The 27265-nt window shown below is 29.6% G+C and overlaps 6 protein-coding genes across 7 annotated transcripts; 3 read left to right on the top strand and 3 right to left on the bottom strand.

Moving 5' to 3' along the window:
• Positions 1–289: 289 nt before the first annotated feature.
• Positions 290–2708, top strand: LOC130451279 (NSFL1 cofactor p47-like). 2 transcript variants are annotated; one of them, XM_056790191.1, is made up of 6 exons: positions 290–425; positions 641–792; positions 844–1133; positions 1199–1478; positions 1772–1968; positions 2398–2708. In XM_056790191.1, the coding sequence occupies exons 2-6, from the start codon at positions 691–693 to the stop codon at positions 2615–2617; spliced, it is 1089 nt and encodes a 362-aa protein (XP_056646169.1). In that variant the 5' UTR covers positions 290–425; positions 641–690; the 3' UTR covers positions 2618–2708. The 2 variants fall into 2 exon arrangements, with proteins under 2 accessions (XP_056646169.1, XP_056646168.1); XM_056790190.1 differs by having other exon boundaries at positions 300–560.
• A 1120-nt stretch (positions 2709–3828) lies between these two features.
• Positions 3829–7489, top strand: LOC130450675 (TIMELESS-interacting protein). Its single transcript, XM_056789199.1, has 2 exons — positions 3829–4691; positions 4753–7489. The coding sequence occupies exons 1-2, from the start codon at positions 4278–4280 to the stop codon at positions 5734–5736; spliced, it is 1398 nt and encodes a 465-aa protein (XP_056645177.1). The 5' UTR covers positions 3829–4277; the 3' UTR covers positions 5737–7489.
• LOC130450676 (homocysteine-responsive endoplasmic reticulum-resident ubiquitin-like domain member 2 protein) lies at positions 7486–15371 on the bottom strand. The gene is made up of 3 exons (XM_056789200.1): positions 15047–15371; positions 13464–13840; positions 7486–10966 (listed from the first exon to the last, which is right to left on the bottom strand). The coding sequence occupies exons 1-3, from the start codon at positions 15176–15178 to the stop codon at positions 10546–10548; spliced, it is 930 nt and encodes a 309-aa protein (XP_056645178.1). The 5' UTR covers positions 15179–15371; the 3' UTR covers positions 7486–10545.
• Positions 15372–16808: 1437 nt separating this feature from the next.
• LOC130450784 (neuralized-like protein 2) lies at positions 16809–20022 on the bottom strand. Its single transcript, XM_056789410.1, has 4 exons — positions 19297–20022; positions 18428–18850; positions 17452–17597; positions 16809–17011 (listed from the first exon to the last, which is right to left on the bottom strand). The coding sequence occupies exons 1-3, from the start codon at positions 19559–19561 to the stop codon at positions 17476–17478; spliced, it is 810 nt and encodes a 269-aa protein (XP_056645388.1). The 5' UTR covers positions 19562–20022; the 3' UTR covers positions 16809–17011; positions 17452–17475.
• Positions 20023–20084: 62 nt separating this feature from the next.
• On the top strand, positions 20085–25329 carry LOC130450594 (minor histocompatibility antigen H13). Its single transcript, XM_056789064.1, has 5 exons — positions 20085–20358; positions 20840–21009; positions 21711–22069; positions 22471–22780; positions 25080–25329. The coding sequence occupies exons 1-5, from the start codon at positions 20170–20172 to the stop codon at positions 25162–25164; spliced, it is 1113 nt and encodes a 370-aa protein (XP_056645042.1). The 5' UTR covers positions 20085–20169; the 3' UTR covers positions 25165–25329.
• LOC130450595 (proteasome subunit beta type-2-like) lies at positions 25324–27265 on the bottom strand. Its single transcript, XM_056789065.1, has 4 exons — positions 27081–27265; positions 26831–27024; positions 26322–26635; positions 25324–26007 (listed from the first exon to the last, which is right to left on the bottom strand). Exons 1-4 carry the CDS (start codon positions 27169–27171, stop codon positions 25998–26000), a joined length of 609 nt encoding a protein of 202 aa, XP_056645043.1. The 5' UTR covers positions 27172–27265; the 3' UTR covers positions 25324–25997.

The following is a 27265-nucleotide window of genomic DNA, read 5'->3' as shown; positions in this document are numbered from 1 at the left end:
GTCACTTATGACGTCATAACTAACTTTCACGACGATCCTTGTCAATATGCGTGAGCGTGGAAAGAATTAGCGGATTTTTCAAAACTCATGAAACGCAGATAGCAATCATGAGAATATATCTCATTATTTGATGCGGTATGGGATATTATATGTAGATACTTTTCAAGCATTATTCCACTATGGTTCACGATAATAACGCTCTGAACTAAGGTTGAATTTTATGTAAGCTTAAACTATGGTTTGAGGTTTGACGTTTAAAACAAGATTGCTATATTTAACATTTCACAATGAAACAGACATTTTTCTGCTAGATGTCACAAATGTAACCAAATGTTTCCGATATTTGTTGAATTGTTGTAAAAATGTAAACAATTTAAAACGTTTAAAGTTTGCCAGTAAACATCATTTATAAAACGTAAAAAAAGGTATCTGTAGTTTAAGCCGAAGTTAAACTTCACATGTGTAATTGGGTCTAAGTGTAACGGGAAATACTGTGGTCGTGAATGTGATGGTCATGAGGGTTTAGTGGAATGCACCACAAGTTAACTCTGATTTGTGATGTAAGATCGTGTTTGTGACAGTCATTGACAGATAATTTAAGTCATTTTAGATGATCGACGCTTTTTATGTACTGTTTTAGATATGAGTGTCTGCGTTTAAAACATTTTTTAATAATATATACCACAAAAAATGTCGGAAGAAAACGAGAAAATTACTCAATTCATGTCAATAACAGATGCAACAGAAGACAGAGCAATTTTTTTTTTGGAATCGGCAAACTGGCAATTAGAGGTTAGTTTGTAAAGTGAAAAAAATAGAGAATTTATGTATTTTCGTGCTTAGGTTGCAATGGCAAGATATTACGAAAATGATGGAGAAGACGGAAACGTTGAAGAAGTACCCCCAATTACAGAATCGCCAAAGTCTCCAGTGTCTATTCAGAAAAAGCCTAAACCAAAGGTTAAAATCGCAAGTAATGTAACTACCATTAGCGTAATCAATAGTTCTAGTGATGAAGATGATGAAGAAGGACAAGCATACTATGCTGGAGGTTCAGAAAATAGTGGACAGCAAGTTCTAGGTCCTCCCAAAAAGAAAGACTTTGTTGCTGATATGTTCAAATCTGTCCAAAAGTAAGTTCCAATCAACATATCTATTCAAATATGTTATTTGATTTTACAATGTTTGATCAATTTAGACATGGAGTTGAAATTGTTGAACCAAGGGCATCTACATCCAATACAAGAGCTTTTAGGGGAACAGGATATAAGCTTGGTCAAGAAGACAATGATACTGAAGTAGTTCAAGGTATTCCTGAACCTACTGCACCTTCCGAGGTTGCATTGAGATTGTGGAAAAATGGATTCAGTGTTAATGATGGTACATTGAGACTTTACACAGATCCAGCTAACAAAGAATTTCTTGAAGATATTAGAAAAGGAAAGATTCCAAAAGAATTGAGAAAGGGAACTTCTGAAGTTAGTTTATTTATTATTTACTTCTATTAACATTTAATATGATTTCAAAGAACAACCAAATGTGTGACTTGATTATTCACTTTTTGAAATTAATTATATACTGCTAAACTATATTTATCAATTATATGATGGTCTCTGTTGCCAATGTAGTAATTTTGTTTAAAAAATTACTCTTAGTAAATCATTTTTGGTAAAAAATGCATTCAAAAGACTTTAATGAATCATTCAAAAATCAAGTATGAATGAATGATTTCATCAAATTCCATACGTGCATTGAAAGATTATGTTTTCAGATACATTTAGCTATGGAAGATCGTAGAACTGAAGTTTATAAACCTCCAAAAACATCAAATGCTTTCCAAGGGCAAGGTTATACTTTAGGTAGCCCTACTCCAACTGTTGTAGGTACTTGTAGTGATGAGGATAAAACAAATTATGAAGTAAAGGCCAGAGAACAACTCAAATTAGATAATTCTAAACCAACAACTAGGTGAGTGTAATTGAGATACAAGTTGTTGATATTTTGACCAAATCAGTGTTGAGGAAGTGACAACTAGAAACCTAACCTAACCAATTTTGCTCACCAGTTGGTGCTACTGGCGGGTGGGGTCTTAAAATATAAGTCAAAATTTGTTATTGCCCTCATGGAAACAAGTATAAATCATTTCCTTTCAACCTACAAGTGTAATCAAAGAAAATATCAAGCTGTGTATTGCGCAATTTCGTTTGTTCAAACAAAATACTCATGTATCTGTAAAAAAATTTCCACCCTGTCAATTATGGAAACAGTGATATTTGACATGAGATTTCAAAGACCTCACTCATACCAGCACCTCTACTGGCGAATTCAAATGCTAGGGCCATCTATGTGAAAAGAGGAATTTTTATGTTTCATTATGCTTTAAGAAAACATTTCTAGTTTGCAGATTCGACTTGCAGATGGTTCGAGATTAGTTGCTCAATTTAATCACGAACATACTGTTGCCGAAATTAGAGCTTATATTCAAGTTGCCCGACCTGAATATCAGAATCAACCATTTAATTTAATGTCGTCTTATCCACCAAAGATACTGGATGATACACAAACCATTGCAGATGCTGCGTTACTCAACTCTGCAATTATGCAAAAATTAATTTGAAATAAACTTCACGTTCATAGATATAGTTTGTTTTATAAAGTTAATGTAAATTTATTTATAACAAACTAGCAATAAAGCTTCTTTCAATAAACGTTTTTTCATTTAGTTTGGAACTATAGCAGTGTTTTATAAATTTAGCGGGTCTGAAAACGATGTCGGCTTTAAATTTTTAAATGATGGGGCACGATGTAACAAATTTTTAAAAGTGTAATATTTTTACTCTGCTCTCATTTCTTGCAACGCACCAATCGCTTGCTAGCGTCGCCAACGCCGATCGAGTTTTGCCAGACAAGTTACAGCTGCATCCACATCAAGTTGTTTTGTTTTACCTTCCTATAGAGTTATATCCTATCATCAACATAAGTATGAAATGAGAGCAAAGTTCATTATTATGATATATGTCTAGGTGTTGACTTCAACGACAAAAGAATGAGATCCAAATGGCTGCCAAGTTCAATAGTCAATCCTGAAATTTGTTTATAACATAAAATATCATTACTTCTTATAACTTAGGATAATATATTGTAGCCAAAGGTCTGACTTGGTTAGTTCTCATATATGAATTATTATGTTCGATGGCTGTTCTGGAAATTATTTTTTTTATAACCAGTACCTAACCCATTACACCATGTGAAATCCAAGCTTTTGTAATAATTATTTTTTCAGATACACGTACTCACAATAACGAAAACGTTCGTTTATTCGTTGCTTATCGCAAACAGACTTTGACATATGTTCTAAATATAAAGATTACCTTTGTTCCCATCTAGCTATAATCTTATTTATGGTGATCAAATTATTGTTTTGCATTAGTTTTTACAATTTTCCTGTACTTCCAAATTTTGTAAAAAATCCATTTATACAAGTATTCAATTCAAATGTTTCAAATTGGCGCGTCGTTTTGGGAGCGAATTCTCATTGGCTTCTTCCCAGCTGGTGCGCTATGGCACACCTTGTAGTCTTTACATTATGTGTTATACTACATATTTGCTGTCAAACAACTGTTTTATTGACGATTAAGACAATTTTTCGAGTACAATACATTGGAATGGTAGGTCATAGTCTTATATACAAAACCGTGTGGTAGGTATAAAGTTTGTGATCTTAATGATAACCGGGATAAAATTTTTGGCTCAACACACTGTGTACTTATTTATTTTCATTACTATTTTGAATTACAGAATTATTCTTTTTAAAAAGTTTGCTACTATGATTCTACACATGTCAAATCTCAAAAAGTGACGTACTTGTCATATAAGTCACGATTTATTTAATTTATAAAAGTTCTTAGTTATATATTCCATCTGCTCATACATTATATTTCACAAAAAATAAAAAGCGATGCCTGTGAAAGACAACCTGGATACTTCAAAATTAGACACGAAATTAGTAGAGCAGGATATGAATGAAAGTGGACCAACACAGATTCGAGAGCTTACACAAACAGACAGGCTAAATAGAAGTCTTTTGCAATCATTTCTTGCTAGAATTAATCAGCCAAATTCCAATTTTAATATAGAAAATAGAGAAAGAAGCAACACAAGTGCTGAAAACCATGTAAACAATTTCCATTAAATCTGTCAAAATAATATAACCTAAAAAAATTAAGGGCGGGAAGTTTCTTGGAGTTTGGTCAAACAAGTTGTTTTGAATTAGGAAAATGTCTTCTGATAATGAGTATTTCAGTGAAAACGATGATGTTCAACCAAATTCCATTAATTTGGAGGACAGCCCTCGTGAAATTTCTATTATTGAAGATGAAAGTGGAGGAAATGATGATCAACAAAATGAAAATAACAAAGATGAATCTAAAAAGGTAGTAGTAAAACCCAAAAGGATAATAAGAAATCCAGCTCCTAAATTTAATGAACATACTATAAGAAATGAAAAAGGTTTACCGGCTCTATTAAATCATTTCAAGGATGTGAAATTTAAAGGACATGGACATGAAGAAGAGGATTTGAATAAACTTTTGAAAATATATGAATATTGGTGTCATCGTTTTTATCCTAAATTTACATTTGATGACTGTATTCGAAAATTAGAAGCATTGGGCAATAAGAAGTCTACTCAGGTAAGATATTGGATGCCATTCCATTTATTTCTAATAATATATGATCTATTAATACTTGTAGATTTATTTGAAAAAGATGAGAATGGGAATTGAAGATTTTTATCAGGAAACAAGTGGAGACAACATTCAAACAGAAGGTTTTGTTGAACCTTTTGATGATCATTTTTCAACTCTAATGCATGAACCTGAACCAGAGTTGACAGAAGCACAAATAGAAAAAATAAAACAAAATAAATTGAGGGCTGAGGCAATTAGAAGAGAAAGATTGTCAAGAATAAATGGTCAACCTAGTCAGAAATATAGTGTTGATACTGTTTGTGAAAATGATCAACATGATTTAGAAGTGCAACTAAGTGAAGAAGAATTGGGTATAGACAATATTTTGAAAATGGTGAATGAAGACAGTGTTTCATCTAGTTCTGAAGCTGCTCTAAATAAAAATGAGGAACAGTCATATGACAAAAAAATTTCAAATGCTATACGAAGAAATATTCTTAGTGACAGTGAAAATGAAGAAAGCTCTAATGACGTCACTAAATTGCACAAACGTCACTCCCCGGAAAGTAAGGAGGCATCAGAAGATGATAAAAGTAATCATTCAGCCCATTCCTATAATTCAACTGCCAGTAGTAATGAAAGTACCCTTTTACATAGTTCTCAATTAGGAAAGTTGAAAGGTAAATCCAAGAAACAAATTAATAACCAAAGGTCATTTAGGAGAAAAAGGAATATATCAACTGATAGTGATGACACTTCACAGAGTTCATGTTCATTGCAACACCCATCTAGTCAAAAGAAAAAAAAATCTATTTCAAGCATAATCAAGACATTATCAGATAATGATGATGAGCCAGTTCAAAGTAATGGTAGTACTGACATTTTGATTAAAGAAAATCCCAGGAATATCACTGATGAAGATGTTAATCAAAACATAGATAATTTTGTTGATAGTGATGAATTAAACAGTTTTGATAATGCAAGAAAGCATATTCATGGATTGAAGCCAAAAAGACGACTTATTGTGGATAGTGATGAATCTGACTAAAATAGTCATGTTATTTCTTACAGAATAATTGATTTTGCTCTTCTAAATATTTATTGTTTTAAGCTTTTACTGTTGTTTTTGTTATGCACCTTGGGCAAGGCAAACATCTAATTGTATGGATTAATTTCATTATTCACTTTTGAAAACCTTTAGTAACAGAAAAATTGTTGACATCATTTCACACCAAAAAAATTCACCATATCAGTGGAATTAGAAGACTTTAATCATTTGTGGTTTGCATCATCACACTTCAATATCCAACAATAACAATGCTAATACATATTTGACTCTTTGCTGCTAATATTTTTGTTCTGCTAGCAATGCAATGCAAAAGGAAAAAATCGTGTTGCACACATCAGATAACTTATTTAGAATTATTTGGAAATTAAATTGTTGCCATTTATTTCATTCATATATTCCACAAAAGCTTATGAATCCATTTCTTGAAAAAATATGTTGAAAAGGTGATTGGTTAATTCCTCAAATGTATTTTGATATTTTAACAAAAATATTCAGTATTTGATGTTATATATTGTCATCATGGTTTTCATTTCTCCTCTTTTTACGAAGTTCAAATAACTTAAGGGTATTTATAAATTTTTAAATAACACTTTATATTTGTAGACACTGAGTTTCAAATTTATTTGTATATATAAACAGTTCATAATAATTGATGAGAAATGAAACTAGCACTTGTTTTATGGATGATTCATTTGGTATATCATAAATATAACAAAGTATTTTTGACTCAAAACTGTTGCTCATCACAGACTTTGCTATGTCTGAGAATTTAGAAAGTTTTATAAAGATATTATTTTGTTTAGTGTGGAAGAATAATTAGTTTAGTGTCTAAAAGTACGTACATTCATTTGTAAACTAATATTACCTCAAAATATAAGGATACTGCTTTGTGTACACTTTTTTATACAACTGAAAAATAAGGAAGACGTATGTATCTATTGGGGTATCATATACACTGCGACCCAAAGGATCTATATATTGGAGACCCAGTGTTTACAGCTGATCTATTAATCCCAATCCTTTTAGAAAATTCAGAATGTTTGATGGCTGTAGCTGCCAAAGATCTTCGTCTTCTATTTCATACACTCTTAGGTGTAGTGCTCTGGAGTTCCGTAATATTTCACAGTTCAAGATAATGTGGATTAAGGTTTCGTCCTCTGTGCAACTGATCATATGCTAGGTCTATCATCTTCAGGTGTTTGTTGAAGCGACAGTGCCCCGATAGAACTCTTGTTAGTTAGTATTAGTAGATTATTCTTACTTAGGTTGATACATTCAGCAGATCTACTCTGGTTATAGTTTCCCAGAAGAGTCTTTGCCTGTCTCAACCCCTGATATCACAAAAGGGTTCAGGTCCCATGAAGGGCTTCTCTGCCCCAAATAATATAAATACGAGGTAGTTTTGGAAGAAAAGTGAGAATTATTTGTTCACATTTTCAATATTGTAAATAAATTTTAATGAAACTATTCCATTTGTATTGTTAGAAAGGTGCTCTTGGAATGATGATTCGAATCATTTTCGATTATTCATATATTTACTAAAATCATTACATCTTTTCAATACATCAAGTAGTACAAATTATTGGTCAAAATAGCATTCATTTGGGTCATATTATGAAGTTTGTCACATTAATCCTGAGCTTCAGCTATTACCTACTACTTACCAAATTTGAGTTATATTGTATCTAAACATTTTTTAGGTTGTATTATTTCAAATAAATACACTTGTAAAATTAATATATAGTTTTATTAATTAAATCACATCTTTACTAAAGCTAATAATATGTACAAGAAAAAGCCAGTGTTGGTTTTTCTTCAAACAGATCTTAAAAAATTAGAAAAATTTGTGTATACAATATTATTTAAGTATGATTAAGGTTACTTAAAGATATATTTTGTATAGAAGATGAGAACAGGATCATCAAACTGTGGAAAAAAGTTTAGCTATTTATATAACTAACAACAAAATTGATTTTCTGTTTTTAGTATTTTGATACTCCTAGTGGTTTTATGAAATACATAATGCAAAATAATATTTATAACGAGAACTATAACAAACAAAAAAAAAACGTTATTGGTCATATAGTAGGAAGTTCTCCCAATTTCTGATTAATATCAATAGCTTAAGACTTAAAACGAATAGGAGTTACCACAGGTATTATTGTTTATAGAGTGGTAAGTAAATAACGGTAAGCGTAATCTTCAATTCCATTTGAATTAAGATTGCTTGTGACAAATTTGAGTCTCATATGTAAAAGGCAATGAGGAACATAAGCCACAGGTAGGAAAAATATGTACCAAATGGGACATATAGGATCTTTACCTATTTCATTCCATAGCATGAAACCGCTTAACGTTGCTTTCATGGGATCACTCAGTTCTTTTATACCCAAGAGATAGGAGTTTGGCTGAGGAATAATCCAGGTCGGTGTATCACGATTATCGAAATTTGTCTGTTGTTTGGAAAGGCTTTTTTAAGATCAGCAACTCCACTTAATGCTAGAAAGGGATTTCGAAGGACAGATATCTATCCAATAGACCTCACTGTCTCTACAGATGATATGTTCTCTCCTAGTACACCAACAAAAAGATCTATTATTACTGAAAATGCAGAATAAAGCGGTTTTTAAAATGTCTATTGACAAATTTTTCCAAATCAAATACTATTCAGCACGTTAAGTTTCCCATTTTGTACAAAATTCCCCCATAAATTTATCATTTATCCAATCCAATTTGGATCAAATTTTCGATAATTCATTGATGAAGTGGTTTTTGAGTTTTTGGATAAGATTGCACTTCTAATACAAATCTTATTATATAATAACATGAATACAACATTAGTGTGATTTAAAACATCACAAAGCGATCTAACAAACTGATCCAAAGTATTTTAATGAAAAACTTGTTGCAATGTTGAATGAGCAAAATATATATTGATAAAACCCAACGAAATCTTAATTTGACTCTTAGACTCCATTATATTTTTTTTTAGAGGCATGGGCATACACAACTACAATAAACAAGGCAGGTTTTTATTGTCCTCAATATAATTACCAAATGATTTTAAAATTAAAACAAAATCCTTTCATCATGGTGAAAATATGGCACTGTAATTCTAAAAGAAAAATTTGGCGAAATACATCAATATAAATTTATGAGTACATTGTTCGATATTACATCATAAGGGTAATATCAATTTATAAATTGAAGTAGAATAGATCGGTCAACAGGTACATGTACTTTGTAAGGGAACATATTCAAATCTTTCACTAAAATTCTGGGTAAGAACTGTCAGCTATTGCCCAATTAGGAGGCGACATATTGGGCACCAGTAGTGATATATTCGGAACAGTTTCGGAGCACCAGGAATTCTTCAACGAAATCTCAATTTAAATTTGACTTAAACCTATCAACATTATTGTATGTTTAGATTTAGACTTTTATTTAATACCACCAGAAATTAGACAACCTGCTGAAGTTGCATCATCAAAAAAACTGATACATAGATTTTTGTTTAGATTATAATGGAGACATTATACGATCATTACAATATTCGATAACTATGCACTAATTACTTCTTAGAATAAAATAATAGTGTTTCTAATAATGTAATATAATTTGCCGACAAAAATGTTTACAAGTCGTAGATAAAGTATAGTATTCTACTCGCGTATGAGATATTCAATATACACTAGTGAATTATCACTATCCACGACTGTTGTATAATGTACCCATTATACGTACGCTTGCTCGACCTTAATAATATCCATTAATAACGGCGGTGATTAATGAATCCATTGATAACTGATTTCAGAAGCTTTTTTCATTATATTATATTATTTAGCTACAAAAAACAATTTTTAATAATTCTTAAAAATAAGAAAAGTAAAGTTTCCTAGATCAGATTCGAACCCGGGACCTGCAGTTTCAATGCACGGAGCATTAACACTGAGCCTTCAGCGACATTGAATGTGTTTCGTCGCATATCTGTTTCTTAATGTCTCATGGTTTTTTAAACAATATAAATTTGACTCAAACTTGTCAACATTATTGTGTGTTTATATTTCTCAGGCTTTTAATATCTTATGTCCAATTATGTTAAACAACCATCTAAAAATAAATATAGAAAATGAAAGTGACTTTTCTTTAAAACCTCCAGAAATTAGAGAAGCTGCTGAAGAATTGCCTCATTAAATTTATTGAGGGAAAAGTCAAGGAAAGTATATAATATGGCATATGAATTTTCAACTGGCAAAAGTAATTATTAATAGCTATAAAAAATACCGTTCTCCTGTAACATTGGATACCCAATATTTGTAAAATTAATTCATAGATTTTGTGTTGATTATTACGATTATTATAATTTTCGTAACTATGTACTATGTTTAAACAATAATATATTGTACGAAATGTTTGTCAGGAAAAAAAAAAAATAATAGTGTTTCTAATAATAATGTACTAGACTGGTAATTATTTTGTAATAACGTATTAATTGATTTATATTAAAAGTTTCATTGTTTTGGGATAAGTAAAAATACTTTAATAACAATTTTTTTTATTTCTTTCATAATGATAAAACGTTAGATCAATTTTGAGTTTTATACCTTTCAACCTCATTTCTTTCATTTAATATTTTTAGATAAACTAAAATTTGAAAAATGTCTTTAAACGCACCTATTCTTCAAAACCACTAGACCTTCACAAGAAAATATAGTTGCATTCTTAGAAAACAATTTCAATGTGGTATTCAAAACACATATTTATAGAACCAATTGAGAAACAGAATCACTAAATTGGATTTGGAATTTCAGGAATAAGGGATGCAAAAAATGTAGCGAAAAATGTCCAGACAATCATGAACCTAGATGGAGCAGCTTCTTCTTCTTGTGCTTGCTCTGGAGGACCATTAATATGGTTGTTATTATGATTCATATTTCTAAAGAATCCTATTTGATACAGATATAAACCTACTCCCAGAAGAAAAACAAATAAAAATCTTATTGGACTGGAATAAAAATATATAACGATGAAGAGTACCGTAGCTCTTGTCAACATGTAAAATACTTCTAGCCAATCTCGTTCGGGATTATCTGGATCTCGTGCAACGGCTGGAATCTCGGCAGCTGCCGGAGGTTGTTCAGCAGGATTAGCCGCTGGTTCCCCAGTATTTGGTATCCCCTGAGGAAGTGCTCCATAAGAATTCGCTGCCCTTAAACAAAAAGAATTGGCTAATTCAAGTGTCAAAAAAAAAACATCTCAATAAAACAGCAATGAGATAATATAAAATGTTTTACAATTTCAAACATATTTTAAAAAATCAATTTTTCTAGAAATAAGTTTTTCTAATTTTCAAAAAAATTTAAATTAATGGAATTTCACCTTTCAGGATGAATTTTGTAATGTATGATTTATTACTTGAATTATTGAGTAGAGGAATATTTGTGGCAATTTAATAACTTTCACTCTAATAATTGTATTTATCCCATTTACATTCTCCATTGTGTAATCCGTCATCTAATACCCACAGAAAAATGAAATTCCAATTCGCAAATGTTTTCAACCAAGGTCATTAATAATTTCAAAGCTTTATACACGATAATGATAGCTGTATATAAATAACTAGTTTCCTCCGCATTTTTTGTGTTATCATGTTAAATATGCTTATGTAAAGTAATTTTTTTTTGATATTTCTAACCTGCATAAAAGGTCAACTATTATTGGCAAATGAATTTTTAAATGAATATTATAATTATTGTAAAAAACGAGAACTAACTATTTATAGGATAGACTCTTCGACCATAGAGTTACATGGATTGTTATTCCTCCTATTCTCCCAGCCAAAGGAAATGTGGCAAAACATTTATTCCGATGAATGTCAACCAATGGGGAATATCGATTTTCGATTCCAATTCGTACATTTTTTCTTTTTGCTTATTGGTTATTAAAGAGATTAGAAACATTACTTTTTAATTATTAATAATCGATTTAGATTACTTAAAAATAATTCTTCTAAAACAAATAAAATTATTTTAAATTCTTATTTAAAAAATCTAAAACCATTTTCGAACCATAAAAGCATTGAAAACACTTTTGGATTCCTTTGGAATCATTAAAAGCAGCCAAACATTGAATAGCTCATAATCGTGCACTAACAAATTAGGAGGAAGCGAGTAGAGCTTTTGATGTGGTCTTTCAAATATTTTTTTGTGAATCTATACGCAAGAAAAAATCTAAACAGAAACACATACTCAACGTTCGATTGCCAAGTGTTGAAGATTTCATCATCATTATATTAAGTGAGAGTGCACTTATTCTATGCTCATGTTGATGAAAAACCCCCGATATCTGGGTGTCAGGTGGGTCTTCCGAATCCATCAATAATTTTATTACATAAAAGTAAATTTTCCAGGAACAGAAACTTAAATAATAGTATGAAACATTGTAGTTACTGGCTTATTAAACTCAAGTGAAAGTGTCAAAAACAAAAAAAAATTCAATAAAAAGAGTTTCTACTTTTCGAAGTTGCCCTAAGTGATGTAACATCAAATAATTAGTGCCAGCCTGTATGTAACCTTTTGAAGTTTCCAGATAATGTTATCAATCATAATCAACAGGCCACTGAATTGGTTCTGATCTTCCTGTCTACCCATGCCTCTGTTTCTGAGAAATAATTACCAATACTAAGCAAATGAGTATTATTCTTATTTCTAGCAAAATATTGATTCTACTCTATGATTTGTGAATTTTGAAATGAGCTAATCCTATTATAACAAATGAAAACATGAGAAACAAAGGAATTAATTTTACTCATACTTTCATTTTGATCATATTTTGAGAAACTTGTTTTTAAAATTTACCTCTTATATATTTGTATGTTATTCAAGATAATATTTGCATTCAAAACATTTAAGGGAAAAACAAAAAAACATTTTGATGTCAATGAAATTTAGGTATATTTGATTTACGAAATACATAAATATGGCATTTAATGATATACTAAGTGCCCCTAACTGAAACGCGTGTACTTCTAGACATAATGAATGTCCCAAAAATATTGCCCAAAGATTTGATTTAAATAAATAGTTTCTTCTCTTTGAATTTCAATTGATTCCTTAAATGGCTTAAGGTTAATTAATATAAGGCAAATGGCTCCTACAGATTTCTTGGTACATATACACTTTTGGTATATATTTTACGACCATTTTACATAAATGCGAAAATTTTTTGTTGATGTAGCTTGGAATTTTCTCCTTTAATGTGTGCTTGCTTTTTGGTATCACACACTATCTTAAAATGATCAAATTCTGTGTATAATACATAAATGACAGATAATGAATTATGGATTCTATGCACATGACCACTTCTTAATCAGAAATTATTGGAGAAATTCGAAAATATAGAAATGGAGAACAATTCGAATGGTTTAATCAAGTGATTGTTTGACTAAAATAAAAGTGATACATCATCCTCAGTACAGCTCTGATTTGACACAAGGAGTTGTTTAATTCCCTTGTATAAAAATAAAATTAATAAATTTTCAATACTGGAAAAACAAATGTTAAGAATGATCTCAACTAGAGTGGATAAAGTACTTGAAAATTAGTTCAAATTCACACAGTGTATTTAGAATATTTTGAAATCAATTTCAACCATACATCTTGTTCTTCCAATATTATATTATTAACAGCAATAGTTTAGGTACTTACAGTTGCATGTACTGAGCCATATACTGGAAATAAGCCTGCTGCATCCAAGCTAGTTGCATAGCATACTGATTAGGGTCTACAGGTCCACTATTAACATTAAAATATGGCATAGTAGGAGGAACATTTGACTGATTCTGTTCACTTGATGTGGTTGGATTTGATGATGTACTTGATGTTGATGGTGAATTTTGAACATTATTTGGTGTACTAGGCTGTGATATTGGTTTGGTTTCTGGAATACTATTCATATATTTGGAAGAACAAACAAGATGCACTGTATGTGTATCTTGCCCCTCATATTGCCTTAAAACTTCTTCCAGAGTTGCAGAATCATTCAATAATTGTCCAGAGTATATTAATCTCTGTTCCTGTCGTGGCTGCAACAAGTACATAATGTTGAATACAAAAATTTTCTGTCATCAAATATTTCTATATAGGTTGCCAATGTAAAAGAATATATAATTTTGTAAGGTGTTTATTTGGTTACGTGAGTGGTTAGTTGATTCTGCTATGATGTACGAAAGGCTAATAGTGGTACAATAATGGTTTCCTGTAGAATTACACACGATGTGGTGGAACTGAGAGTTATAAATAATAATTGAGAAAAAATTATAATTTGATAAGTGATTTATACCATATTATCAAAATTATCTCTATCAAATTATGGAATTTTAATCAATGTTGACAATACAAATAAATACAATGCTGGTTCATACAAGTATATGGAAATTTTGAGGATTTTATACCTATCTAGAATTATTAGATATGATTATTAGTGATAATAACATTCTCATACCAGTGATAAGGCGAATGTTTTTATGAAACTTCTAATTTTAATAAAATAAAAAAATAACTGTATATTGTATTCATTTCAAACAAATCAATATGAAACTAGTTATAAATAATATTTTGTTACACAAGTAAAACCATTACCATAATTTCAAATAATTGTTACATCATTTATTCCACTGAAAACTGGATGTATACTTTTCTTAATGTACTTATTTATTTTTGTTTGGTTAAATGAGAAAATTAGTAATATTAAATTGATATATTAATTCCTTCTTTACACCGATCTGTTAATCTGATCTGGTATTTATTTTGATTTTGGTATAAATAAATTTAAAAGTATTGATATTACTTATAAATGGAATTGTCATATATGATATACTACTACATATTAATATATTCAATAAATGGGCTGTTTATTTACCACATATTCATTCTCTGTTTTGATGGATAAAAATTACAATATTTGTAAATATTATGACCTTTTTTATATAAATACCTTTGCAAGAAACTTAATTGAAACACAGTATAGGTATTATGATTCAAAGTTAGGGAATTTGAAACTTAACTTTGCAAAAAATAATTTATTGTGATTTTGAATTTTTGTATTGTATGTTCGACATTTGTCTCACTATTGAATTAATGTGTGGTAATAATTAAATTTTATAGTCATATAAAACATTTTGTCAAAGTTGAAGTACATGTTTGCATAAGAGGAATAATTGAATTCAGTGTGAGAATATAATTGCCAACACTTTTTTACATGAAAACAATTACATAAGAGTTATACTTACGGGTTTACTGGGATAAACCTCTGATAAATGTTGTTTTAATTTTTGAATTGTCCATGAAGGTTCACATTTAATTGTCTGGTCTTCAATTTGTTGATTTGGAGCTTTAACTATGAGAGTTACAAATGAATCCATACTTGTTTTTCAATCTGACACTAGAAATTAACTAATCACTTTTATGATAATTTATCGTGTTTCTAGATTTTATCTGTCTAAATACTGACGTTATTTTTCTACATTATCAATAATTTCTATCAACAATCACCCATATTTATTTTTGTGGCTTGCCTGTCGATCCTCTATTGGTCGAATCGGACCAGTCATATTATGACGTAACTACAGACAGCCATAGGCGTAGCTGAATTGAAATTTTGAAATATGTTAATGGGTACCCAACTGGATTTTCAAAATATTAAAAAAATTTACAATCTTCTAACTCCGAAGCTAAATTGCCCATTTTAAACAAATGGTAATAAATAAATCTGAATCTTATTTTTGATTTAATCTACACTTTGTCGTTAATCAGAATATACTACAAGCATTTAAGTTCCATATTCAATGCTTGAATTTTGACTACTACATTAAAACCAATAATAGTTCGGATCGTTGCACCAATAGTACAGTTCCTTTTGCATGAAATCTCAGATAATTCGAACTAATTTAAGTGTTTAATTTACGTTCTATTTAACTTTACTCAAATCAGATGAATTGAGATATTCATCACCTCCTTTACCAGTGCAGTACCAACTCATTTGACGAATAATTTGATGATATATTTACTTGTTTTGCAATTAGTACTTAGTGATTAACATCGTGTTTAAAATTTGCGATTTTATTTTGATTTCACTTTTGTATTAACAAGTACATTTTGGATTAGAATACAATGAACTGAATGAATGTCTCAGTTTGTCATTCCATTTGATCCAACAAATTAAAGTTTGTTTCAAATGTCACGCGCTTAGCTTCATATTCCTTGCGACCTTCGTCGGGCACTAGTACGTCTTCACGATTTCGCTAGGGTACGGACTGAACGAGTTGGTTTTTACAATATCTTTTTTCGTTAGTTGCATTTTATTATAAAAAATAATTCCATCAAATAAAACTAGTGAGAATCATGGGTTTACAGCTGTGATCCAAAAAAGGCAAGTCTTCACAGTGAAAGCATTCTGAATCTGCAAAGACTTGAAAAGCACCTCAAAATCGGACAAAAGTGACAATACTGACTGATTTATTTGATTATAGAGGTGTTGTGCACCACGTATATGCTCAGAGACCATCACTACAAAATACTACGTTGAAGTATTGAAAATATAGCACGACATAGTCACACCTTTGTACAAGCAGTGATTGGCTCTGCCTCACTACAACAATGTGCCGATGCCAGTTTACCAGAAAACAAGACAGTTCAACCTAATACAATGAATGCACTAGAGAAAATTACGAAAACTGGCCTTCGTGGTTACTTTAGTAAGTAGAAACACCACTTGGAATATGCTATTCAATAAAATGGGGCCTACTTTGAAATATGCCTCTCATCAGATGATAAGGAATAGCACTATTGAGTAGATATGAAGGTGGCTTAATACTTCTAGGACAGTAATTTTTTTCTGTGTGTTTAACAAATTTGTTTGTTTCTAATACTTACATGTTTTTATACGTCTTATAACTACTTTTGAAAAACACCACACCAATTTAATGTGGAAAATTATCACATTATTTCTGCTCATACTATTTTGAAGGCTGCATTTTTTTTGTAATAAAACCATTTTTTAAATTACATTATATTACAAATGAATATGATCACATATTTGTAATTAACAAAAAATTTACACTTAGATCAGTCTTACAGCCTGTCATCCAAATTACAATTATCTGTCTAAACTTCACAACTTGAAGAATGCTTAAAAAGGAATATACTGGTACAAATATATAGATCTCATACTGACTTCTAATATGTAGTACCCAAACCTGAAATAAATGTTAAAACAGTCATTAGAATTCACATATTTCTTATATGTATTATGAAAGGACCATTACAGAATTTAAATTTTTGGTCAGATACTGAATAATAAGGAAAGCAACAATAATAGAATAATTATTCATTTCATGTCTCTACCAACCCCAGTTCATATGAATTAAATCTAGTTTTGGTACTGCAGAAATGATAAACATGTCTACCTTCTATTTTAAATAAATCGAAAACAGTTTTCACACAGTAAATAAATTTTAAAATATTTTCTTCCAATAACTGAACATTTGGCATTATACCTAACATTAAATTAAATATTCTTATGTCTTATAAATCACAAAATATAAATTATTTAATCAAAACTGTTTGGCAGAGATTCTCAATTTATTCCTTATAATTCAGTTTTCCAATAATTGTCGACAACTGATGATATACTCACAAATATTCCAAGACAAAAACTTTTTTAAGTCTGGTACAATAAGTATTCCTTCAAAAACTTGGGTAAAGGTAACGATACAACAGCACTTTTAGAAATACGAGTGTGGTGAAGAATAACGTCCCTGCATGCAGATTGAAGGGTAGGAACTGAAAATAAGTTTATAATAAATATATCATAAAGAAATGAATTATAATCCCATAAAATTCTAAAGTAACAAATTATTCAGTTGATACATTTTTTTCGCAATTATAGGTAATTGATTGAAAAATTATATTTTTAATTCTACAAACCAATAAGTTGGACTTATACCACTCTTTAGCAATTGGACACCCACATTTGTTAAAATATTTATTAAGTTATTGCAATCTGAAAAAATGAGTAGTTAGTTAAAATATTTTTTTGAAGCTACTGACTGCACTTTCCTTTTAAGAAAAGTGAAATCTAGAACAATATAATCATTTGAAAGAAAGGTGAAAAATTGATTTTTCATAAGCTTACAACATTTGATGAAACTAATAAAGAGCAAATAGGAAAGTTGTGATTGTTTTTGTTATGAAATAACAATGATTTTAAAAATTTCATCTTAGTATACAAAGGATATTTATAAATAAAATATCTAGAATATACAAGAAGATAATAAAAAAAGGTGAACACTTTTATAGTAGTACAGTAGTAGTAATAAATTCGGATGGTTTTTTTTATTTGATTTTACCTCGCTGCTTCCAAACTATCAAATTGAAATGTATGTTTATAGCGAATATCTTTTCAAATAAAATATAACTCCAAATTTCCACTGAAGAGGTAAATTTGCAACATTTTTACCTCAACCTCAAAAGATGGTTATTAATTTTATCACAGAGTAGTTATAGAAAAAACCAACATTAGATGAAACCTGTTAGTTTGAAGACTTGAAAGTATTCTTTCTTTCATTAACTTAATCTGTTCTGAATATAGAAAATGGTCAACATAAACTTACCCACATACAATTGAATAATTCTAACTTTCTTTGTAATACCATACACATCTACCACAACATGCAAAGGTGCTTCAGTAAAAGGGATTCTTTTCACACATGCTCCTTGATCTTCACCATTGATAATATAGTGCATATCAGCTTCAAATTCATCAGTGGGAATATACATTACACCAATCCTACTTCTCTTGTCAGTGGGAAGAATTGGTCCAGGTTCATTAGATCTAAGCATACTAGTGGGAATTGTGCCTCTACATGTTTTAATAAAATTACTATTGATGACTTCTTTTTTTATACCAGAAGGTACACATTTCCAACCATTTCCTTCCTCATATTCAAAAATACTATTTTGAGCTTTACTGATTCCATATATCCAAGATTTTCCTATGTCTAACAGATCAGGAAGAGCATACATTGGTATAGCACCTAAAATATTGTATATACGTTGTTTGTTTCAATCAATTGTTTTGAAACTATAAATTACAAGTTTTTTCATAATAGAATAGTTAATACTTTTGATAAATGATTTATGATCAATTTATATTCATCCCACCTCTGTAATGACACTTATAATTAAATGTATCCTTAGGAGACTGTTACAAAACATCTAGGAACAGGAATACATCAATGTGAAATTAATATTTTTGGATTATTTGATTTATTAAAAATCTACATTTGAATCAATTGAAAAATATCGTCATTATTATTATCATCCTAGTATCTTAACAACAGTTGTCTCTCAAATACATAAATAACTTTAATTATCAGTGGTGTGCTGTTATAATATAAATTCCATCATCTTGGAATTATCTACCACAATTTTGATCATAGGCAGAGTTGTAGGTAGTTTGGTAAAATTGCTTCAAATGTACCTGTTCTGCAGATAGTTGCCGGGTCCAGTTGAGTTAAGCCCAATCTCATATGACCACTCCAACCAGTTTCATTTTGTTCGATTTCTAGCAGGAAAATTTCACCGGGGGCTAAGGGTTTTTCACTGAAAGTCACTGCATTTGCAAAACTTTTTTGTCTGTATGCTACTGTACGATCTTCTGATAAAACTATATTTTCACCATGGTAAGGGTGAAATCGAGTGACTCTGGTATTGGACATTTTAGATTGAATGTATTCATAATCCATCTCAATAACCGAGTTACCGTGAAATGATCTATAAATATGTTTTGCTGTTTTCTTCAATTTTAATTAATAATGTTTACTAACAATTTAATTTCAGCTATGTACACTGTACATACGAGTAATCATTTTTATCATTATTCTTTAGAGAAAACAAAATAAATATATTTTAAATTTAATATTTATTAGTCAATGAAAACTCCAAACTTTTTATTTTATTATTCAAACTATTCCTTTCACAGACTTTTGACAGTACTATAATTTCCTTCTGGTCTACCACACAAAATCCTCAAAAATGTTTTAGTTCTGCTCTTTTCCATTGACATTGTCTATTTTCTTTTAGAATGAATTTATATACTATAATAGTATTCGACAAATTCAAGTTTTTGACAACAATTGAATTTTACAGAATTTTGGACGTATACATTTTAAAAAGTAATTAATAATTTCATTTTAACGCATTACTCTCAAATTCGTAAATACTTTCTATTAATTACGTCATTAACTTTCCTGTTTTTATGGAAAATCCAAGCGATGCCTAAGTACGTGGCAATGACAATGACGTTTACAAATAATTAATTGCTCAGTGTATAGGTGTCAGTTCTTTTAAAATCATGGCAAGTAATGTTCATTTAATCATAGCTCAAGCTAACGAAAATTTAACTGAAAATGTTAAAAATGCCACAGAAAAAACTCCTAGCACACCCGAGGGGATGGCCGTTGCTTATGGAAGCCTCGTGATAATGGCAATGCTTCCAATATTTTTTGGATCTTACAGATCTGTTGCTTACCATAAGGAAAATGTAAGTAACTTCATAACAGATTGTTTCGTAAATAACAACAGTGCATTAGATTCAATATTTAGTAGTTAATGGAAAACACAAATTTTGCTCTTAAGAGTACATTAAAATTTCTATATTTATGTGTAATGTTGAATGGGCAAGCTGAATTATTATACCAAGTGCTCGTGTGTTTATCAATTCGAATTCAATCATTTGTAGTAGATAATGGATATTTAAAAACTAATGAGATTAATTTGAACTAATTATAGGTTATATACTTGAAGATATCTTCAAAATTGATGTCTAGTTCATACCATTACTATACGGAATCTTCACAATGTTAATTATAAATTCCATAAAATGACTAATTTAAAAATGATTTATAAATTCCTTAGCGTTTTTATCTAACTCGCCAGATTGATAAAATTCATATTTTATTTTTACCTAGTTTTAAAAGTAAATAGGTAATGTGCAGTAATTAACATTTTCTACTCTCTTTCAGAAACCAGAAAAAATGACTAAGAAAGATGCAGCTATATTTCCCATTATGGCCTCATGTGCTCTTGTTGCACTGTACATCGTTTTCAAGTTATTCTCAAAGGAATATATTAACTTGTTACTGACAGGATATTTCTTTTTCTTGGGTGTTTTAGCTTTGACACATTTATTAAGGTGAGTAAAAAATTGATCATAAATTAATGCTACTATTTTTGTATTTATACAAATTCGTAGCAGATATTCAAAAATTGAAATATTTGAAAATTGTGTTCAGAGAATATATGTACTGAAAGTTTTTAATTAATAAAAGTAGGTTTTATTAGTAAACTGTTTGGGAAATGTTCTGTGTGATGGTTTCTGTAAATCAATACATGTATTCGTCCAGCTGGCTGAGGCTAGCCTGTAGATTTATGGAAATAGGATTATTGTATTATCAGTACAGCTTCTATCCATTTTGCCTGCCACAGTTGATCTATTATTATTAATATTATTATTGTTGATATTTGGCCCGGCAATTTCTGAGAGAACCATGTTAGCCTTCGTATGCACTACCATAATATGAGTCTGGTTATTTGTTAGTGTTTAGTAGTGATAATACTAGAACCTAACATTGCAGATGGTTCTAGTATAAAGGATTGTAGGTGCTAACATTCAAAGAAATCAATATTATTATCTTATTTATATTAACAAATATACTATTATGAGCATATGCAATATCTTAGAAGTGAGTTTACATCCCCTACCACTATGTTATCATGTTTTCATAATGACAAATATAAAACATGAAATCTGTAAATTGATAGTCGATCATTGTATACCTTACCTTGCTATTTAGAAGAAGCCATGTCATATTTAAATTATTTTTTATTTTGCAGCCCTGTGGTGAGTAAATTAGTTCCTGCAGCCATTCCAAATATTCCATTCCATATATTGTTCAAACAAGGAGAAGGAGATAATACTCAGTTCTTAATAGATTACAGATTCTCTACCTATGATGTCGTATCATTAATAGCTTGCTCTTTGGTTGGAGCATGGTATTTGATTCAAAAACATTGGGTAGCGAACAACTTATTTGGTCTTGCTTTTGCTGTAAATGCCGTTGAACTTCTACATCTAAATAACGTTGTTACAGGATGTATACTCCTATGTGGATTATTTTTTTATGACATATTTTGGGTATTTGGAACAGATGTGATGGTAACAGTTGCCAAAAGTTTTGAAGCTCCTATCAAATGTAAGTGTAGTAGATAGTTATAGTTGCTTATAAGAGTGTTTTTGTAACTTCTGACTATAGGTGATTATATATTGCTTTGGCTTCTCAACAAGTTAATGGCGAGTTTTCCAATAATTATATTTGAAAACATATATCTTCCTGATAATAATCAATTTTTTCTTCAATAATATTCTGTTTTATTTTTCCAAACTTCTATTAATTTTGTAGTTTCTATCTAAGCCCGAAATTTTCAGAATTTACTATAGAAATAAGAAAAATTTAAAATAGGCCTAAAATGATAATTATACATAGATGTACCCAAATCCATAAAAATAAATATAAAGATTCAACTTTTTTTATTTATTATATTTACAAAGCATTTTCCACTTTTCATTATTTATTCTTATAAATTTTTTTTTCAGTGGTGTTTCCCCAAGATCTGTTGCAAAATGGACTCGCTGCTAATAATTTCGCTATGCTAGGGTTAGGAGATATTGTAATTCCTGGAATATTCATAGCCCTTTTGCTGAGATTTGATAATAGCTTGAAACGTAAAACCAAAACTTACTTCCATGCATCGGTAATCGCATACTTCCTGGGACTGATGGCGACAATTTTTGTTATGCATGTTTTCAAACATGCTCAACCTGCTTTACTTTACTTAGTTCCAGCTTGTTTAGGTACACCTCTGAGCTTGGCCTTACTTAAAGGAGATTTGACTGCTATGTTTAAGTAAGTAATAATAGATGTATCGAAATGAAGATTAGATAAATATGCCGCCAGGGTGACTTTGCGTTCGATAATATCCCGCAAAATGTGTTTATTTGTTATTGTTTAGTAGTAGAAACCGGGGAATGAAGTGATCGTATTTATTTGTTAATTGATAAAAGAAGTTTAAAAATTAAGTTTTTTAATTGAAATTATCATTGTTTTTATTTTCATTTAAGAAAAAGTTGATTTTGAATTGATTATAAACCATGAATTCTTATTTATGAATAATAAACAATAAATAAATATTAGTCTAATACAATATTTTCTGGCCGTATTTAAGGAAAAGTAGAAATGAAAAAGAAAAATAATCAAATAAATTTTGATAAATGATTATAATTTTAATAGACTAAGAAGTTACTATTCTAATATATAAATAGAATGTCAATACAGAAATATAGTTTCGATTTTAAAAGATGGTTTTATTAAAAAAAACACTTATTACAAACTAACTAGAACTTTAATAGCAATTGAATAAATTTCATTACAATAACCATTTGATAAAAATCTTGTTATAAAAAGTCATAAAAAACATGTGTTGAGTAAATTTATTGCTTATTAAGTATATAGGTTACATTTCTTCTTCTACCTTTGGTTCTGATTTCGTTCTCGAAGTTTTCAAAATGTTCTGCAATGTTTCTTCTTATAATAATTGGAATGTTTCCCCATGGATACTGCACATGTGTATTTGTTCAGGTGCAAAATATATTTCTTTCTATCCAGATGTGTTCGTATTTTTCAATATCTCATTGAATCGACCCAATAACTTGGCATTATATTCTACAATGATTGACATAAGTCTCCTTGCTCTTCTTCAGCGTCAATTCACCCCAAGAAACCCACTGTTTTCTTTTTGGTGTGTTTGATGCTCAGAAACAAAGTAGAAACCTGTCCATGTAGCCACGAGTTGATAATTGGATTGAAATCTCCAAAATTTCATGGTTGCTATAACGATTTTCATCAATTAGCAATCCATTTTCATTTATATGAACGATATTCCTAGATTCACGCGCACATTGTTCAGTACACGGAATAGTAGAAGTATTAATCTTTAGTACTCCAACTCTCACTTAAGTTTGTAGGGTTTAAAGTTGGAAAACCACCTTGTTTCAGTGCATATCTTTTTCTAATTAATTTTTCAGTACCATCGGGGTTTTTATTTTATCACTTTTAATGATATCTTTTTCATTGAAGTGCATTTCACAAACATGTTTGAAACCCGTTTTTGAAAAAGTCCACACTTCCAGAATATTAACAGATTTATAAAAAAAAAATGAACTTTAGCATTGTAATTAATTTTAAGTTTATGTACTGCGTATATGTATTATTTAAGTATCAAAGTAAGGAAAGTATTTGATAGCTTGTAATATATTAAAGTAAGTATACTTTGGTGTTAAATTTTGCCATTTATCCATAAGTTGAGCATTTTTTTAGCTGATTAATAAAAATATAATTACAAGCTTATGTTTTTCATTTTCTCACTTAATTAAAAGTTCGTTTAAAATGAAAAAATTGAGTTTACTTGAGGTATATCTCGTACCCAATTTGCTGTCTGACGATCACTGGCACCGCACAATTATGTTACAATTTTGAAAACTTATTTACTACTACTAAACAATAACAAATAGACGCAATTTGAAGGACATTAGCGAACACAGAGTTGCCTTGGCGGCAACTGGTGAGTATCAATACAATAGTCCTCATTGTAGATAGATTATTTACTTACAAATTCTAACTTTAATGAAAATAACTGCTATTATGTATAAGTTTTGATCGGGTTAGGTTAGTCCTCATCCTAATATTACAATATCCATGCTTTCTCAAATCTGAATAAAATACTTGTATTTTATATTTCATATATCACAACCTAAAAGGTAAGTGATTTATTTATGTCTCATTGTCTTTGAAAAATTCAAATATGTTTTCCATTTGAATGTATACTAAAAAGTCAAAAATGAAGCCAAAGCTTGAGTCCTAGTTATACAGGTCAGTACTAGATTTAAAATTTCATGAAAACACAGCTGAGGACAAATTTGAAATTTTAATATAGACTATTGTACAGTCTTTACGTCAAATTACTAAAATGCTAATGCTAAGTGGGTTATATTGATTGGAGAATTCTGTTAAGACCTGCATAGAATAGTTACACTAAATCTTAATCAAAAGTGAAAATCTTATGCTCTAGTTTTAACCAATGATTGCGGATTATAGGATAGGCACGTTCCTGTCTGCTTGAAATAACTATAAAGTGTTATCTTTTCAGATACGAGGATTCTCCAGAAAATGAAAAATCAGAAGAAAAGAAAATAGAGACACAGCCCAAACAAGAGGCTAAAAAGGCCAAGTAATGAAATATTTGTTTATTAAGTTTTTTGTGGTCAAAATCTTCCATATTTTCAAATATATAATATATTGTTTCTCTGCACAATAAAATTTTTGATGAAACCACATTTAGTGCAATTTATGTTGTTTTTAAGTTGTTTTATATTTTCTATTAAAATATTCAGAAAACTTGATGTTTTTATTTATAAGATATAAATAGATCCATAAAAATCTACAGAGTAAAATATTGATATATAGAACGCTATATTGGTTTATAAGTACAATAAAGTCTATTTATCGAAGAAACATAGTGAACCAAGTTGAGCCTCCTATTATAAATATTGACGACAGAAGAAACTCCATGTCATTTGATTGGGAATAACAAAATGTGTTTATTGAGGTTAAAAATGAAGATTCTATTTTGATGTTTCAATACACATATTTTTGAATTTTTAAATGAATATGGCTGTTCACTTTAAATCTATTTCAAACTTCAGGTTTACATTGTATATTTTTGTAATAATAATTGTGCATAATTATTTATATTATTAATCTGCTGTATGAAACTGCAAATTATTTCTTTAATGCGGTCCTGTTCCATGCTTGGCTTTGCATAAATGTGTCTTGATTTTCTTCGATAAATAGAGTATTAGTTATCCAATAATAAACAAAGTAAAATTTAAAATCATTTCATAACTACTTTTTACTTTCTATTTAGTTTCCTCAAAATTCATAGTCTTTAAATCCATATTAACCTGGGTCTCCTTATCTTATTTTTGGTCCTCTCCTTGATTTGTCTTCAAATGGTGTCCACTATTTTCTTCTTTTTTTGTTATATGCATTGTCTCAGCCGCATAGGTTAAGTTGACCTATCAATAGTTTCATTTGTTTTATTTTGCAGGTATCACTTTGGTTTAAATAAAGCTACATTTATTTGAAAGTAAGTAAAAACTTGATAATGTAGAAATTTATGAATAAATTTTTATGCAGAATATTTTGTTATTCTATATTTAATAATATTCAGCAATTCTTCAATTAATAATGAGTATTAAATGATTGTGACATAAATTTGTGGCGTTCTTTTAAATTAAAAGTCTGTGGTCATCTGAGAGGAGTAACACATCCTTTAAACTAAAAGTCACTTTTCAAAAAGAATTTATATATTAAATAAAAATACGATTACATCAAATCTTTTCTTGTAATATCCGGTAGATCTTGTATTCCATTTTTATCAATACACTGAACTTTGAAGTTGGGCAGATTGATGATAAGTCTCTCATGTACTTCTTTTACACATTTTTTTAAAAGCTCATATCCTTGTTCTTTACTTAGTGATCTCAAATAATGCCGATCCATAATAGAAAGTGAAAAAAATCCTCCATAACCATGAGCTGCATAATCTACACATGCCATAGATGCTAAGTAGTCCATATAGTACAATTGGGGACCATCTTCTTCATCATATCCAGCCAGAAGAAGATTTACATGATATGGAGTCTAAAACAAAAAGTTGACTGAAATTAGTATTTATAACAATTGACAACTACTATTCTGTAAAACTAAACTTTTACACCAAAAATAATTGACTATCCATCCATGATGTACTTGTTTTACTTGAGAAATATTCAAGCTTTGATTGAAATATACAATTAGTTTCAAAAACATAAAAAATATCAATTTTTGAGTATTTACCCTGCTTCGTAATGCATCTGCTAAATTTCTTCGCGTGAAAGTTGCGGCTTCTTTGGGACTCAACTCATATGTATTTCTCATTTTATAAAGTTGAATATTCTTTGCAATATATTCTGCAAATTGTGTAGTATCTCCAGGTTCTCCTGATACAGCCATAACAAGTTTATTTGATAGTTCATGAAGTTTATTCTCATCTACAATTTTTACACATTTAATGCTAATAAATGAATAGTACACCGGATTAAGTTACCTGTTTTCATTACAATAATACTCTGAGCTGCAGTCATATCAGCCGCAATCAGCACAAAATCGTCAAATTTAATACCAAGTAAGCACTCCATTTTTCTCAACTACAAAAAGATTTATTTAATATCAAAAATGCTATGTAATGTTACCTATGTATAATATTCTACAACTGACGTTTCGAAATCTTTC

This window comes from Diorhabda sublineata, chromosome X, assembly GCF_026230105.1.
Source record: "Diorhabda sublineata isolate icDioSubl1.1 chromosome X, icDioSubl1.1, whole genome shotgun sequence".
Classification (NCBI taxonomy): domain Eukaryota; kingdom Metazoa; phylum Arthropoda; class Insecta; order Coleoptera; family Chrysomelidae; genus Diorhabda; species Diorhabda sublineata.
This window is presented reverse-complemented; position numbering and strand designations above follow the sequence as displayed.

Excerpts from the sequence above, each read along its gene's own strand:
- LOC130450784 (XM_056789410.1), bottom strand. The coding sequence starts at position 19,561 with ATGGATTATGAATACATTCAATCTAAAATGTCCAATACCAGAGTCACT. Across the intron at positions 18,851-19,296 it reads GGCAACTATCTGCAGAACAG|GTGCTATACCAATGTATGCT; the intron begins GTACATTTGAAG and ends ACAATATTTTAG. Across the intron at positions 17,598-18,427 it reads AATTATTCAATTGTATGTGG|TTCCTACCCTTCAATCTGCA; the intron begins GTAAGTTTATGT and ends ACTTATTTTCAG.
- LOC130450594 (XM_056789064.1), top strand. The coding sequence starts at position 20,170 with ATGGCAAGTAATGTTCATTTAATCATAGCTCAAGCTAACGAAAATTTA. Across the intron at positions 21,010-21,710 it reads GCTTTGACACATTTATTAAG|CCCTGTGGTGAGTAAATTAG; the intron begins GTGAGTAAAAAA and ends TTTATTTTGCAG. Across the intron at positions 22,781-25,079 it reads GATTTGACTGCTATGTTTAA|ATACGAGGATTCTCCAGAAA; the intron begins GTAAGTAATAAT and ends TTATCTTTTCAG.
- LOC130451279 (XM_056790191.1), top strand. The coding sequence starts at position 691 with ATGTCGGAAGAAAACGAGAAAATTACTCAATTCATGTCAATAACAGAT. Across the intron at positions 1,479-1,771 it reads TGAGAAAGGGAACTTCTGAA|ATACATTTAGCTATGGAAGA; the intron begins GTTAGTTTATTT and ends TTATGTTTTCAG. Across the intron at positions 1,969-2,397 it reads AATTCTAAACCAACAACTAG|TTTGCAGATTCGACTTGCAG; the intron begins GTGAGTGTAATT and ends AAACATTTCTAG.
- LOC130450595 (XM_056789065.1), bottom strand. The coding sequence starts at position 27,171 with ATGGAGTGCTTACTTGGTATTAAATTTGACGATTTTGTGCTGATTGCG. Across the intron at positions 27,025-27,080 it reads TATTATTGTAATGAAAACAG|ATGAGAATAAACTTCATGAA; the intron begins GTAACTTAATCC and ends TAAAAATTGTAG. Across the intron at positions 26,636-26,830 it reads CAGATGCATTACGAAGCAGG|ACTCCATATCATGTAAATCT; the intron begins GTAAATACTCAA and ends TTTTTGTTTTAG.
- LOC130450675 (XM_056789199.1), top strand. The coding sequence starts at position 4,278 with ATGTCTTCTGATAATGAGTATTTCAGTGAAAACGATGATGTTCAACCA. Across the intron at positions 4,692-4,752 it reads GCAATAAGAAGTCTACTCAG|ATTTATTTGAAAAAGATGAG; the intron begins GTAAGATATTGG and ends TAATACTTGTAG.
- LOC130450676 (XM_056789200.1), bottom strand. The coding sequence starts at position 15,178 with ATGGATTCATTTGTAACTCTCATAGTTAAAGCTCCAAATCAACAAATT. Across the intron at positions 13,841-15,046 it reads AGGTTTATCCCAGTAAACCC|CCACGACAGGAACAGAGATT; the intron begins GTAAGTATAACT and ends TACTTGTTGCAG. Across the intron at positions 10,967-13,463 it reads ATGGCTCAGTACATGCAACT|GGCAGCGAATTCTTATGGAG; the intron begins GTAAGTACCTAA and ends TTTTTGTTTAAG.